Source organism: Pseudonaja textilis, chromosome 6 (assembly GCF_049901715.1).
Source record: "Pseudonaja textilis isolate UNSWEBS1 chromosome 6, rPseTex1.2, whole genome shotgun sequence".
Taxonomy (NCBI): Eukaryota; Metazoa; Chordata; class Lepidosauria; order Squamata; family Elapidae; genus Pseudonaja; species Pseudonaja textilis.
The window spans coordinates 25,689,667-25,706,736 of record NC_141995.1 but is presented as its reverse complement, the minus strand read 5'-3'; the positions used below and the strand labels follow the sequence as shown (position 1 = coordinate 25,706,736).

Genomic DNA, 17,070 nt, shown 5'->3' with positions numbered 1-17,070 from the left:
CTTACATTTTCTTCACTTTTTAAACTGCAAACATGGCTATGAGCAATTATCTTATTGCTCTTCAGGCACCTTTTCTTTCATTTAAAAGCCATCCATTGATGTGTTCTTTCATAGTCTTCAGTTTATCATTTCCAGTTGATTAGCTTCAATATTACGCTATTGTATTATTTCATTTCAATCTTTCACTCTTGTTCTTATATCTTTTGCCATATGTTTTCTCACATTTTAAACCAGCTATCCTCTTTATTATTACTAAAAAAAATCATTTTAAGAGCTGGAATCCATCTTTCTTCATTAGTACATAGTTAATACAGAAAAATATTAAACTGTTCTTCTAAAACCTTACATTGACTACATTCCATGGAATTAAGGGGGGACATATTTCAAAATGTTATAAACTATGATATTAGAAATAGTAGCTGCGATAATTCAAGAGGCCCGTCTCTCAAGTCTTCATGCCCTTTTTGCATTTCTAAAATTTTATTATCCTTTCCATTGGTCAATATTTCTGAGAAGTTTCAGAACTATTATCCTAATGTTTATTAATAATATTAAAACTTTTATTTTGAAAACATCATGCAGTTTACTGGGAGGTGATAGCTGTCAAATTAATAACTTCAGGGAATATCAGATTACATTGCCAATACATAATCTGATAAATAGCCTTCTAACATAAAAGACGAAGAACTGGCGTCTATGATTTTACTGTTCTATTTTATTTTTCCTTTGCAAAAATAAAAATGCATTCCTTACCACTTATATGAGATGCTGATGAAGGTTCTTTTTCATTTTCCTTACTGATGCTGGGAGTGTTCTTTTCAATCAATCTGTCCACCATTGAAATAATGCAGTTTAAACTCTTCCCTACATTGGCCCACACCCTATCCTGAAAAAAATATCAGTATCATTACTTAGTATTAACAGCTGCATGAAAAAGTATAATTGCTTAGTTTGTAGTGCTATATTATAGAACAGCAGTGAGATGAAACAAAGTAATATAATCAAAGAACAGGGTCTTGCATTTAATCTTAAAAAGATCTTTGCTGTTATTTTTAAAGCATAATTCTAGACTAAAAATGTTACATAATTTAAGATGATGCTATAGGATAAGAACAGGTAGAGCTGGGGATGGAGTTAAAACACATCACAATTTAGAGTCCTTGTACTGCAGAGATCCAAGTCTAGCCTCCCTTGAATTCCACTGAACCCTGTCTAGCACCAAATTAGTACTGAACTTTAATTGATCAGATTCCTGTACATGGATTTGAATAAATCTTCCATGCTTCAACATTAGAAATGATCCTGATTCTTTGTGTCTTACAGGTGCTATACTACTACATCAATATACATTAGTATTGTATTAAAATCATTTTGGTATATATCTTCATGAGTTCAGCTTTTACAAATTTAAGTTAAATATATTTATTTAAATTATTCCCTATATCTTTATGCAGTTTCAATCATTAAAAAATTATACTGGAATCATACAAATGAACTATACTTTGACAATTCTAACTTTTCTCAAAATGAAAAACGAAGTTTGTGCATAATAAAACTTATAGAACTGACCACAAAGACTTACTCAATACTTAACACTTCTATATGTTTTGTTTATGTGATTATACACACATAATTGCTCATGCGCACGCACACGCGCACACACACAAATTGTTCTCTAGAAGCGTACAGCTAAAAGTATAAAGGCAATTAGAATTTTACAAGCCCAAAAACCATGTTTATCCCATTTTCAGGTAAGCAAAGAATACAGTTTTATGTCTGGACAAGGGATGTGACAGATTTGAATTGCAGAAGAGTTGCTTCATTGGAGCCAGTTTGGTGCAATGGCCAAGGTGCTGACCTAGAAATCAAGAGACTTTGGGTTCTAGACATGAAAGCCAGCTGAGTGATTTTGGACCAGTCACTCTTGGCCCAACCCAGCTGACAGGGTTGTTGCTGTGGGGAAACTAGGAGGCATTAATATTATGTTTGCTGCCTTGAGCTGATCAAATAGATATAAATATAGATTTATATATACTGGATAAAAATATCATCATCATTATACATAGCAGTGTCCTTTACCTGACAGAACCATTGTCACTGTAAGTAGCAATGCAATTAGATTGTTCATTAATATTGTTTCTTATACAGTAAAATCAACAGATTTTGAGGCAAAGATGTAAAAAGACACATGTAATATTTCTTGGCATAAATGCCTCAAAAGAGATTCATGGTTAACTATCTCTGTTAACTGTTCTTTAACCTAAAATAATCTCATTTGAGAACATTCTGTTATGTTCATATATAGAAAACTTAATTTTACAATATTCTCACAGCACCATCCATTTGTTGCTGAGATAAGGTGAGATGTTAGAGACATTTGACTGGTTCTATAAATGACTGAATTTCTGTTCTATTTATACATCAAGGTATCTTTATTATCAACTCTATTCACAAAGCATTAGCAGAAAGAAGACAGCAATTATTTAAAGTGAAACTGGAATATTTCTAAAAGGATACACTGGATGGGGTGTTTAGTCAGGCATAAACAAAAAGTTAATGAATGATGAAAATGTTTTTAAAAATGAACAGAAAGAGAAGCATGTTTGGTGCTAATGACAAATAGTTTATTGTCTTTGAATGATTACACAATGATGTATTCATCCATTTGAAATTAATTCTAGTGTTTCTTCTGTCTGGCTGATTTAGTACCAACAAGTCATCTGTTTTCTAGATTATATTCTAAGAATATGCTTAGCCAACTCAGACCACACTAAATTTTTTATTAGGGATTCAAAAAGGTCTTTGAAGAAACATTATTTAAACTGTTTTGACTGTACAGAGGATAAAAACCAAAATCAATAAATCATTTCTCTTTCCAGGCTATATGATCAAAAATTCAGGTCTATCATTTTTGTTTAAGTGGGTGTTTTTAAAAAACCAATACATTTGTGGCTGAAATGATGATGACAATAATGATCACAGTTACAAGTAACTTTCAGCAATAAGTTGCATATACATTTATTCAAAGTTAAAATTCATTAGGAATAGATTTATGAATAATGATGGTAAAACTAAACATAAATTTAAGATTAATTTGTATTATATTTCATTTCTGAAATGCAGCAACTGAAATATACCTTTAAGTTCCTACATTAAGTTTCTCTTTAATTTAAAAAATGACAAAGTTTAAATGCTTCAAATTGTAAATGTTAATGAAATGAATGGGTCCCTCAAATATAATAAGAACATACAATGCTTCTACAGCATTTAAGTATTAAAAGTGGCATTTTTATCATCCTAAGGCTATAATGGTGTTATGAAAATTGGCCTACCAGATCTATCTACAGTGCTGTTTCAAAACAGAGGGCAGCAATATTCAGAGAACTGCTAGATGATAAGAAGAATCAGAGTTTTAAATCCTGTCATCTAAAGGCCATGTGTATTTTGCAGCCCAAACATGGCAACCCTAATTAACTGTACCTTTGTACCCATAAAGAAGAATTTTTGTAGCTCAGGACTGAAATGAAAGGTCCCTGATACTCCCTGAGCTTGGCTGTTTTCTTGCAGATGTTTCTTTACCCAAATTGGTAACTTCATCAATGCTAGTCTGACTAGCACTGATGTTACCTAGTTGGGGAATAAAACAACTGCAAGGAAACAGCCAAGCTCAGATAATAGTAAGGCCTTCCCAGTGTCCCTTTGCATTAGTGTTCAGAGCACAGTATACAATTCTCTTATCAGTCCCATTGAATACTGTACTCATTTGCTTCTCAGTTCAATTTAAAGTGCTGGTATCTTGTTGACCTTTAAAAGTTTGCTATGGAAAAGTTTATTTGAAATACTGCCTATATTCAATTAAATTCTTTTCAGTACACTGATATAGAAGGAACAAACTTTTTTATTCATATTTCTGGCATTCCCTTTCTCAAGAAATGTATTTTGATTCTTCCTTACTTTAATTTCAACCTGTTTTTAAATCAAAATTATGGTCTAAATTAATATTAATATTAACTTCTTAAAATGTTATATTGTTGGCTTGGGGCTGGTTCTTGCTTTACACAGTCTTGTAAATATTTAGTTTTGAAATTTAAAATTTTGCATTTTTAACAGATAGTGATGTTAACATTTAACAGTGATGTTAACAGATAGTGATGTTAACATTCATTATTTTTGCTGATGTTTATATAAAATTGTTCTTAAGAGTGTAAGAAACAATAAAGTAAAATATGTGTTATCCAGACACAAACCGCAACTACTGTACTGTATTTGAAGGATAGAAAATCATAACTGCACTATATGAACATTAAAACATGTCTCTTTCTCCAACAGCAATCCATTCAAAATCATGTATTTTCTCCCAATGCAATTTGTACCTTCAAATGCAGACCTTGTCGTATACAGCAGTTCTTTTTTAGGATTGTTTTAATACATTCCATATGCATTAAACACTTAGATACACTTTGCAAAATAAAAGACTACTGTATTAGTACTGCCTATTGGGTTACAGAGAAGCTAAGTTTTGCTTTTGGGTATATGGCAGGCAGAGTGGAGGAGGACAGTTTTATATTATGTCCAGTATTATATGACAAGATCTGAATTATTCTCAGTGAAGAGTTTCTGATAAACATTCATTTCTTCACATTCCAGGAAGGAGTTGCTTCTCCATATACTAGATTATTCATTCCCATCGGTAAATATGCTGCTTTTCATCTGAAATGCATTAAATGTATTAACATGACACATAGAAAATGTATTTAGGAACGTTACTCAATTATTGTGCCTTATATCTTCAAAGTACAGCTTCTGCAAATCAACTGCATAGTTTTCCAAAATACAAACAAATATGGAATAAATTGGTTTTTAAAATACTCTTTTCTCCTCTCAACTGTGGTCAAAATGAGCTTTAGGTTTTGCTGACTACTATTCAAATAGTCTTTTACAACCAGCCATATTACCTAGTCAGAAATAAACAACTGTGGTTTCCAAGCAGCTTGCTGCCCACCAAATTCTTGCATTATATATAACATGATTTTTTTTGTAACCCTCCTTACAGGAAGGTTTTAGAACAGCTGGCGAGAAAAAAGTGGGACTGGCCATTCTGCTACTGTGACAATCAGCTTTAAAAGGTTAACATTGTTTGGTATAGCCCATGGATGCTATTATCAATTATATTTTACTCAGCAGCTTAATAGAGAATAAATCTTATCCACCTGTCTCTATTTTAATTGCTTTTGTAGTAGAAAAAGTAACATTTAATATGAACACTTAGAATTTCTCTGTCAGGCAAAGTTCCTTATGTCGATTTTTCTGAAAATACTATCTGAGTTATTAATTTACTGAATACTGGATTAGCTTTCCCTGGGGAGAAAAAAAGAGAACAATATGCTCTAAAGTAGAAATGCATATTTAATTTTTTCTGCTTTCTGTTGTTATAATTCTGTTCTGTTGTTTACATATTTACTATTCTTATCGTAATACTGAATATCATACAGAAACATTGATGTAAATGAGTATCTTTTGCATCTTAAACAAGAAAATTAAACAAATGTAGAAAAATGATATTGTGCTGATAAAGTAGTAATGGGTATCCTTCTGGCTACTGTTGCCATAAACTGCAACAGTAGATGGATTTCTAATCTGATTCAGGAAGGCAGACAGGTTTTGGCTCAGCAGAATGCAAACCAAGATTAAGTTTATTCTGTCTACGGAAGGAAAATGAAGACAGAGAAACTACACTAGATTTCAAACCACCAAGTCCCCTTTCTGCTTATGAACAAAAATATTAAAGCATTTTTTTTTCTTTTATGGCATTTTTGCATTTACGGAATTGTTCCCCTAAAACACACAATATTGCTTCTATGGTTTAATTGCAGAACATTTTAATTCATCTGGTATCAGTTAGCTGTGGTGGTTAAAATGCTGGACATGGATTGGGAAGACCTAAGTCCAAGTACCCATTCAAGCACTGAACCTCCAGGAACAGTGGGCCAACCCACCCAACTCCAACCCCAAAGGACTCTTGCTAGGGGAATAATATTAGAGGATACTGACAAGAAAGCTTGTTTTAAGATTACAGAGGGCAAATGTAAAACCATGCATTATAGATAATCCTTACTTACTGCTTGGTACAGTGACTATTTGAATTCAAAATACTGTATAATAATCTTGCGACCAATGTTTGCATTTATGGGTGTCTAAGATCCCACAGTCACATTATTGCCATTTACACAGTCTGCAGCAAGCAGAGTTAATAGAGAAGACAGTAATAATAATCCTAAATTGTGGTCATGTGATTTTTCACAAGGCTTAGGAATTAAATTGCTAGTTCCAATTATGGTTGATAATTGAGAATTACATATAATATCTTATCTTCTTATATGCCTGCACCCCTAAGATGCTCATGCCAACTGACAACATATATTAAAATGAACATAACACAATAATTGAGATAATGGAAAATAAAATAACAGATTACAAAACTAAATTAAAATCACAAAAGTTTTCTTCCAGTAAGGCTTTTAACATTAAATGTTTGATGGAATTGCTCCATTTTCTGAATATCAGGAATTGTGCTGTCATATAGATATCTGAGAAAGGAAGTTCTAGGGATTCTTCCAAATCTCATACTGGAGATAACCTTCATCATTTTTATTAAGGAAGTGCTGATCAAGTGGCTAGGTTCTACCTGAAGTAGATGGCCTTGAGTAGGGGCATCTGAAGTGGTCATCACTGGCTTTAAATGGTAAGAAAAATTGGATAAATAAAATCCCACTCTTTTTACATGTGTACTGGGCACATAACACACCTTATAAAACACAGTGCTTTGAAGCCAGTAATTGTCAATATATAAATCCCCAGTCCTGAGGCAATGGAAACCATACCACATAAAGCTTTGGAGATCAAAATCCATATTCTGAATTGTAACCAGAAGCCAGTTGGTAATCAATGCAGAGCTTACAATATTAGTTTATGCTCATATAGCAGCTCTCACTAACTAGATTAGGCTACTACATTATGAATTAATTTCAGCCTCTGAATAGTCTCCAAGAGACATATAGAATAATATAGGCCTGTTTATTGATTTATTTATGGCAAATAATGGATGAACACTTTGTCTTCCAACAATAATTTTGGTACTTACAGAACAAATGCTTTTGGCAATCTGGCCACCTAGAATGGGACACTGAGTTAAAAATAGTGACCAGAACCAATCTGCAAGGTACCTTTCCCTTAGAACACTCTGCCCTATACCTACCATCACATCTTCTAGAAGTATCTCGAAAAATCTTCCTGTTATCCTCTATTTCCCAGATTTCTCACAGGTCCTCTCCACAGCAGAAAATGGTGCACTAGAATCCTGCCCTTAGTCCCAAACTACTTCTTCTTGTCTATCCATGCTCCTATGGGATAAGTAAACCAATCTTCTCAAACCAGTCTATTCTACATTCACTTCCTGCAATTTCCCCCCATTATTTTTTATCCATTAAATGCTTCTTCCACTAAATGCTTCTATTTAACACCCCATACTCCACATCCTGATTTTATCAGGCCCTGGAATGAGATGGTTATTCATCCAACCTCTCCGTGCAGAGTAGTGGTTCTCATTCAGATCATCTTTAAAGAACTGATGTGAAGAGATGTTTGCAAGGCTGACAAACCAAAATTATGATATGTAATCCTGAAATCTAATACTAGATGTTAGTATATTTGTGGACTCAGTGGGACTTAAATTTAAATGGGTGTAATGAGGCAGAGTGAATGTGTCCAGTAGCTGATGGAAAAAGAAAGAGGGAGAGAGGATTGGGAATAGTTATGCTTAAGAGTTTCTAATCAGGCCATACTTTATAAAATGAATTAGCATGACTTAAATGGATCAAACAAATGTGTATTCTAGGACATACCGTACTTATCCTTCCAACTGAACACTAAACAGAATTTTGTAATACAAAATGAAGAAATAGGCAGAATTTTCTAGTATGTTACTTTGTTCAAGGCATCTTACAAATTAAATTTTGGTATCTGTCTAAAATGAAAATACTATGTTTGAAACATGGTAAAAATAGAGCAAAAGAAAAAGTGTGTTTTTAGTTTCAACTACAAGGTAACACTTTCAGGTTGAGAAGTGTCTGGATATTTATAAAGATTTGATTTCTATAACTTTTAATAAAAATTAATGTTTAAAACTGAATTTCAGTGAAATTATTTTTATCATATAAATACACTTTCTCGATAGCCAAATTATTTTATAAATAAATTCTTTTCTAGGACAGCTTTTCCCAATCAGCGCTTGTTCTGCATTTGGAACCACTGTTCTATGTTGTTATCATGTTATTTCAGAAAGTCATTAGTTTCGGCAATAGTACTTTAAGTTATGTTTCAAAAAATGTAAGTGTAAAATAGATTCTCCAACTTCATACTTATAAAACCTTATACTTATAAAGGACACATGCAAGAAGAATAAAAATGAACCATGAAAGTAGTAATGAAATAAAGTATTTTGTTTAATGTACAGAATTACTATTAATCACTGAAATACTGCATGTTACATTGGAAAAAGAAATTGTCACGGTTCTGAACCATAGGTATTTAGTCTTGCTGAAATCCTTCTTTTCCCAGTATATATATTTATAAATTAGTGACAGAAAAAAAATGCAAACTTCAGTATTCAAGTTAAAATACTTACTGAATATTAATATGTAGTTTAATTAAGGCATAATAAAGGTTAAGTATCTACTTTAATATCACATGAAGTATATTATATCTAAAGCATACATTTTTCATGCAAAATATGTCAATCTTTAGTGTCAAAAGAATCTAGTATTATTGATATAACTAAACTGGTTAACTCTTTAAACACAAATAATTTGCAACTGAATAAAAGGTGGGGGGGGGAATGAGATTTTGAGGTTACTTACCCACTCTTCCTCATCATATTCTGAGTGGTGAGGTATGGAATCTTGTCTCTTGATTTGTGATGGATGGTCCTGATTTTGTTGTTCGCTATTCTCTTCGGTGTTATTCCTTGGCAAAGTTGGTTTTTTTAAGACACAACCAGGGCGGGCTGTGTATAAAGCTAAAAGGGCACTTCTGATAAGCTGATCCTTAAAGGCATGCACAAATAACTCTGTCTAAAATTAAGATGAGTGTGCAATCAACAAAAGGTAAGTAATGCAGTCTCAGAACTAAGATAATAAAATATACTCTTCTGGCTTTCATGATATGCTAAGCACTATAAGGCTTGTTGAATCTGGATATGTGCTGTGTGAACCTGTCATTATGGCTTATAAATCATGGCTCTAAATTTAAGTGAGCTATGTGAACCAAGCCACTGTACACTGTTCCGTAGCTAAGAAAATTCACTTAGCAGGATAAAATCAGAAATAGAACCTAGTCAGTCTGCAATTCATTTTATTTATGTGAATTTCTGTAATGTATGAAAATTGGAGCTCAGAATTCAGAAATATTCATTGGAAATCTGAAGACATTCCTAACTTGTAAAACGAAGTTTTCCTTTACAATAACACATATCTGAACTTTTTAAAAAAATCATGTACTATGATTTTAACTAACTAATGGGGAATGGGCATGAGATTATCAATGACTGTAAGTCCAGATAATTTTCATTATCTCAAATGCAAATTTATAATTTCATACCATTAAAATATGATGCATGTCATTATAAGTTACTGGCAAAGGAGTATATTAGAGGCTCTGCATTTTGTCTTTTCCTTATTCCAAAGACCAATAGACCAAAAGATGTCTGAATTCAAAATGTCAAATTCTGTTTAATGGATAAAGCAGAAAAGGCCAAGATTTGTTTAAAACAAAATATATGGATATAAAACAAAATATATGGATATGCAAAGTGCTTAACAATAAACGGTACTTCAAAGTTATAAAGTTAGGTTGAAAGTTGTTTCTCCATCACAGTTTAATTCTCCTTCTTTTATAGTTATGCCACAGTACTTCAGGCACAAAAAAATTATAAAGAGGGAAGGATACACTAATAATGATATATATGAAAATGAGAGTTATCACTCTTCAAAAATAGTAATGATTATCCACCAGTTGCTAGTTAAAATGTAATATGATGCAGACTTTTCTGTTTTATATTAAAAGCATCAAGTTTAATATCCATAAAATTGCTTGATAATAATCCAAACAGAGAAGAAGACGATAATTATCTGAAGCTTGTAATTAGTTAAATGTTCCTCATACAGAGGAAGACAGATTCCACAGACCAAAGCAATATCTAGGCATCTGATAATCTAGTTTACAGGAGGGATTATTTTTGAAACTTACAGTTTCTGAAAGCATCTTTAAGGAATTCTTCAAGCTTTCTGGCAACTGTTGTCTGGCCGAATTAAGTAACATGTCTGCATGACTTGATATGAGAGGCTGTAATTGATTGATGTTATTGAGAACTTCCTTTGCCTTGGCAGTGTTTTCAGGTGAATAATAAATACATTGGTACCCAGTACTGCAAGGTAAGACATGACACCACATAATTTATTATAAAGTCATAACTATTTTCAGCTTTAAAGTATAGCTGGATAATATTTTTATGTACATGAAGGATTTCATCGGTTTTATAATGACCGTGGAAAGTATTATAAAATTTATTGTCACACATTTATAGGCATTATTTTAAAACTCAATTTACTGTAGATTAGAATATAGGCCTTGTAAAATATGATAACCTTTTGTTGATGAATGTTACTGGAGGTGTTACTGAAATTAATTATTCTCTGAAGTTTTCTGAATAAGTGGTTGTATATTGTATTATGAAATACATCAAAACAAAGCAGACACATGCCTTATCTTGACAATTGTGAAGGAAACAGAGATATAGAACAAGCTCCAACAAAAACATTTAGTAATTTGTAATAGCCGTAAGGAAGATTCTTGTTCCTGGCTTCTCTTCCTCTATTGATGAGCTACCCCATTCTGTGTGGTCAATTCCATTTATTATTTCTTTTTTATATGACAAATTAAAAAGGACAAGTGGATTTAACTGAAATACTCAGAAACAATTGGAAGAGATATTGAACTGGTGGTAGTAGCTAAAGCAGACGATAACTGGAAAGCTTTTTTAATGAATTTATATCATTATTTCTCTATCTCCAATCTACCAATTTATCTGCCTATCTACCTACTACAATAGAATAAAAAACAACTAATGTGTGGCATCAACTTTATAATCAACTCAGCAATGGTGGGCAATCATTTTGTACTAGTGGAAACATTCAGAATGTTCATAATATATTATACGATTTTACTATTCACAAAATGCTTGTTATGGTAATTTACATGTCTAATGACCGAATACATTTATTAGAAGACAATGAATGCTGCCCATTAAGTCTTTAGTTGCATCACCTATGTTTTTAATCAATCTCAACTTAATTATTACAGTACTATGGGAGATGGACAAATTTTCATATAAATAAGTGAAGTTCATCTTTCTTCTGTTTAGACATATTGATGAGATCTATATGAAGCTTAAAACTTTTTTGAAATAAAAATAAGGATGAAACTGCCATTTTGATTTGCCCATGCTAGTTTTCCATTTTTAAATTAAAGACTATATATTAAAATGCATTTATTAAAGTAAAAATATCAGCCACATAAATTAGATAAAATAAAACTTTGGTTTAAAATCCATTTAAACATTAATTTACTTTTGATCACTTATTATGCCATGAAGAAATCACAAAAATTAGCAGTATTAAGTAAATATTTGGTTTTTGGCCTATCAAAGATAAAGCATTAAGATGTAAGATGTGAGATCCCTGTCATTCTGGATAATTCATAATGCATTGATTTTCTTTATTAGAATAGAAGAGGAAAATATAGGCTATTAACTCTGCACCTTCTCATCCACACTGGCACAGTCAACTTTGAATGGGATTACTCCAGTGTTTGTAATAGAAAGGTATTATATTGAGCCAAGACACAAGATACTTCAGATAATTTTAGAGTAAGAGATAAGAGACAGGGTTACAAATGTTAGAAACACCATCATGTAAATGCTGGGAATCTAGCCTTTTGTGTTTTGAAGATCCAAGTCTCAAATTGTTTGTCTAATAGTTCTTTCAGTGTTATCAGATAACAAGGTAAAATAAATCCTCAAGAAAACCGTAAGAATGGAACTTTGTGATCAGTGTTGTTCTCCCAGGAGATTACCACGCTTTTTCCTGCAAGGATATATTTTAACCAGCTGTTTAAAAGATGGAGCCAAGTGGTCTCTAAGGCAACAAGTCCTATAATTAGATTGAGCAGAAAAACTGGAAGGTGACAGATGTTTTGGGGTCAGTTTGATGCACAATACATATCTCTACAATACAGAATAGAAAAATTTCAAATACAGACATTTAAAAGCACAAGATTACTCACTCCAATATAGGAAAAGAAAAATATACATGAAAGTTCATAATCACAGTGGATAAAAATGTTGCAGATAAAAATATGTTATTAGCATTAATACATAAAAGCAGTTCAGGGAAATATTTAATTAATTTTCAGTCTAAGAAAACTTGCTTTGGCTTAGGATAATTTTCTTCAACCTAAATCTTTCCAAATGTATTGGACTTCCACTGCTGTAATTCCCAGATGATGAACAGAAGCTTTTCCAAGAATTTCATTCAAACATGTTCAAAGGGAAATACATATTCTCAATATTAATCAAGTAAGAATTTTGATTTCATTCATTAATTGAATAAATTAATATAAATGCACATTACAAAGAGTTTAAAATCCATTTGCCTTTTGTCCTATATAAAATCCTATTCCCCATTTATTCGTACACAATACAATCAGATATAACAGATATTTGGATCTATTTGGTCATTCTTGTTACTATTAGCCAATTAAATCAAGAGTTTACTGTGCCAATTTACATAATAAAAGGAACCCTAAAAACTGACATTCATTGGACTAATTTGACTGTAGTTTCCTGGTTTCCTAAACCATGCTTCAACTGTCTGGGAGCATGAGCAGATCCCACTTTCTTCCTTCCTCTCACTTTCTGCCTTTTCTGGTCCACTAATTCTGGCTAAAGTAAGTAATAATTTAATGTTATTTTTAAATAAAAGAATTTTTATTTCATATGAACTATAAACCTAATAATTGCATTAGGAATAGGAAGGAGAACAGGCTCTTTTCATGTGTGGTAAAATAGACTGGTTAAACAAAGATGTGTATCTTAATTGAGCTGTTTGTTAAAGGAAAGTACTTCAATTTTAATTTCCTATTACAGTAATAGGTGTATAGGTATCTGCAGATTAAAATTGTTTTTTAAAAATAACCAAGTGTGCTTAAATTACCTTCATTAATTAAAATCACTCTACAGTGATTTAAACTTTAATCACATTCTAGTGACTTTCTACTGATTTAGGAGGCCAGTTGTAGTACTAAGGCATAGCAGCTTGAGCCCAAATCAGTGTTTGCTTCTTTGTTCATGGTTTTTGTTCTTCATTTTTGTAATAAGCCTTCAGGGATAGTTTGTATTCCTTTGGGTTTGTAATGGGGCATTTAAAAACCTCATAATCAGAAGCCTGCATAGTTTTCCTTCAGTGCATCTCATCTGATTAGCTTTTGAATGAGAGGGAAAATATTCCATGCAACAGTATTCTGAAAATGATTTATGGATCCTTAAACCCCTGAAATGCTGTATAAATTTTAATTTATAAGCCTTCAACTATTATGATGCTACATTATGTGGTTTAAAAAAATAATAATCTAAAATAATCTTTCTATAGTGAAAACACAAATAATTCATTCTATGTGAAGATGAAATGTTCTATATGGTAGCAATACAAAATAAATTAAGATGAAGTCCAAACAATTTACTTTATGTATGATTATGAAGTTTGCTGCCAAGGAAAGCTAATGCTATAATAAATCAGTTGAATACTAACATATTATTACATTTTTTCCCGCTAGGAATTCTATGTATCCTCTAATTGAGGAATTGGTCTTTAGCTCTATGCACACATTTCAGAATGGTCAGATAAGTAGAGTTCAACATTATGAAACTACATAGAAAAAGATTTGATTGAAAAGCAAATTATTGATTTTGGACACATAAAGTATGGAAGTAGTGAACAGATGCACTGAGAATATAAATGAACTTCCTTGCTGCTGATTCTCCAACATAGTCGGCATTCCACATGGACTATCCTTTGAAATCTTATCTTCTAAAACAAGCTGCTTTTCATAAGGAAGTACTGTAGTATGCTGTTTTTGCGATCCTTGTTTATGTATTTCTATTTTATTTATTGATTTAATATGATATAATTTATTTTATTATCTGCCTAGAGTCTATTAGGACTGGGTCAGAATAATTATTGGAAAATAAATAATTTAACAAAAGCCTGCCAGATGATCCATTAACAATTTACGTAAAATGTTTTTAAAACACCAAAAAGATTAAAATCTGCAATCCTAAAAGTTTTATACAAAAAAGTAAAACCTTTTCTTAAATAAATTTTCAGTCAAAATTTTAAAAATTAGGATGTTATATATTCCAGAAATGTTCATGGAGAGATGAGAACCACACCATCCTGCACATTCAAATCACTGTAGTCAAAACAACAGTATTCAGCTATGGAAGAAGTGGATTGTCTGGATCCTTTTCATCCATGGGACAAAAACATAACTGGTCATTGTCACTGGTGACTTATTGCAATGGGCCCTACATTACAAAGAATTACATTCAAAGCTGCCCTGTCCAGGAAAATAAAACTAGTACAAAATGCACTGGCCTTAACGTTAACTGGGAGAATCCAGTACTGCCATGAAACACAAATGTTGGCAAAAATGCATTGGGTCCGGTGGTTTGTTTCTGATATAAGTCAAGATGATGGCAATCCCTTTAAAATTCCTATATAGCTTGAAGACTGACTATCTTTGAAATTGCTTGCTTTAAGCAGAATCTACTTAGTCAAAATGTGCTAGTAGTGTCCTTATTGAGAGTTCTCACCTTACAAATGTGATTTGGCTGTGAGCATTTCCTACATGAGGTCCTTTCTTGTGAATAGTAGTTTAAGAACTACAGTCTCAATTTTACTGTGCAGCTCCTACCGGAGAGACAGATGCTTTTTTACAAATTCATTTTAATGAGTCTCTCCTCTCAAATGAAATAGCTTGCCCTTTACGGGCTCGATAATCAAAACCTGTAATATGGCAGTCTTCTGACGAGCTGAGTTTATAGATAGTCTGAAATTGATCATACTAAATAGCTCTGTTAGAGGAGACTTGAATGGGAATTAACCATCTGGAGATCCAAAGGAGCAAGTGTGGTTGATTGTAAGTTCCATATACTTATGCTCATCCAAAATACTATCTAATACTAATAATACTCACAGTTCAAGGTTCAATGCTATTTTATAGTTAGATACATGTTTGGTTTCTATGGGTGCCAGAGCCTGGTTCTATCACCTTATTTTCTGGTTGAAATTGACTCTTCTAAACGTCTGTTTTAAACTAATCTGGCTAAAAAAAGAAAATGGCAAATTCCAATCCTTAGGCATTTCTTTGGAAAGTCTCTTATTAGGGCTTGAAAATGCCAGGATGTAAACAATGCACTGGGATATTGACTGACAATCATGTTTAAACCTAATATCCAACCATACAGTTTATGGATTCTTCTCAAATAGGCACATGCCATTATCATATCTCTCTACAGTTCTAATTCTGAAATTCTGTTGGACTTTCACCTTGGTCAGAATGGATGCAGTATTCGCTGCTGATCTCTGGGGATGGTATAAAAATATCCCGTTTCAATACTGATTATGTCCATGTGGAAATGGCTTTGTAGAATTCCTAAGCCATATGCTCCTTTTTTGCTTGCACTATAGGAATCAAGGAAGATATACTGGTACCCTTATCCCATGTTAAAGAGCTATCCTGGTAAAAAGCATAATGTCTATTTGTCACTGCTTCTGTCTAACCAGGACCCTGACATATGTTTCCAGTTTTTCAATCTTGTGCTGACAAATAGAATTAATAAAACTGATATTGTAACTATAAAACCAAGGGGCCATATGTCATCAAACAAGAAAAAAATTATCCTAGCCTCATATTATGCTCTTATTTATTTATAATTTTTCTACAATTAAGTAGTGCTTCCTTATGTATGTGTGTATGTAGCTGTTTAGTCAGGTAACTGTATTATTTGAAATAAATAAATGTTCATTTTCAAAATTCAAAACATACAGATGAACAGATTGGGTTTTATTTGGACCACATTCTTAAGCGAACTAAAGTAATCATGTTCTGAGGCCAATATACGATTTAGAATGCAGCTAATCTTCACGGTTTTCCAAATTCTGTAATATGGTATATGACTCATATCTAAAACTATATATAAAATGCATCAAAAATAATCTTGTTCCAAAATATAAATATTTATTGTATCCAGAAATTCATACAATTAATGCTTAAATTGCATGATCTAACTTTGCACCCCGATGAATTTATGACTGAAACTGAATGACATATGTATATACTGTACTGATTCACCCTCTTCCATTCATTTCTTTTTGTAAGTACATATGATTATGTTGTGCTACGTAATTACATTCTTAGAGTAGCTTTTATATGTTTATTTTTTATAGTTTTTCAATTCCTTTTCTATAAAATTAGGAGGAAAATAATTTTTTATAATTAGATATATAAGTTTAATTTTCTAAACAAATACATGTTAATGTGTTATGATATACTCATTTAGAAAAAGCAAGGAAAAAGAGAATTAATAATGTTGGTAATCCCTATCTTCATAACCTTAGGAGAAATGTTGATATACAATACAAAATTAGTTAATATAGTATTTCTAAATTAATGGCAGTATACCTACTTTCGTCTTTCTGCCTCAAATTTATTCAATAATTTCTGAAGACCACCATTTTTAAATCCCTGAAAATGTGCTGCAGGAGCTCCCACAGTGATGACATCATAAAGAACATCTGCAACAGAAAGATTACATGCTAAATTGTACATATAGGGATGCATTGTAATCTTATAGCAATGAACAGTAGTTGTAATAGTCCTAATACAAATGAATTTGCC

At 32.0% G+C, this 17,070-nt stretch overlaps 1 protein-coding gene across 16 annotated transcripts in view; it reads right to left on the bottom strand.

The window, feature by feature from the left end:
• INPP4B (inositol polyphosphate-4-phosphatase type II B) overlaps positions 1 to 17,070 on the bottom strand; it is a 226,777-nt gene that overhangs the window by 99,224 nt on the left and 110,483 nt on the right. For all 16 annotated transcript variants that reach the window (XM_087936104.1, XM_087936099.1, XM_087936108.1 and 13 more), the window contains 4 exons: positions 16,859 to 16,967; positions 10,303 to 10,480; positions 8,916 to 9,128; positions 754 to 886 (listed from right to left, as the gene is read on the bottom strand). In XM_087936104.1, the coding sequence (XP_087792230.1) occupies positions 754 to 886; positions 8,916 to 9,128; positions 10,303 to 10,480; positions 16,859 to 16,967 (633 nt within the window). The remainder of the gene's footprint in view (positions 1 to 753; positions 887 to 8,915; positions 9,129 to 10,302; positions 10,481 to 16,858; positions 16,968 to 17,070) is intronic.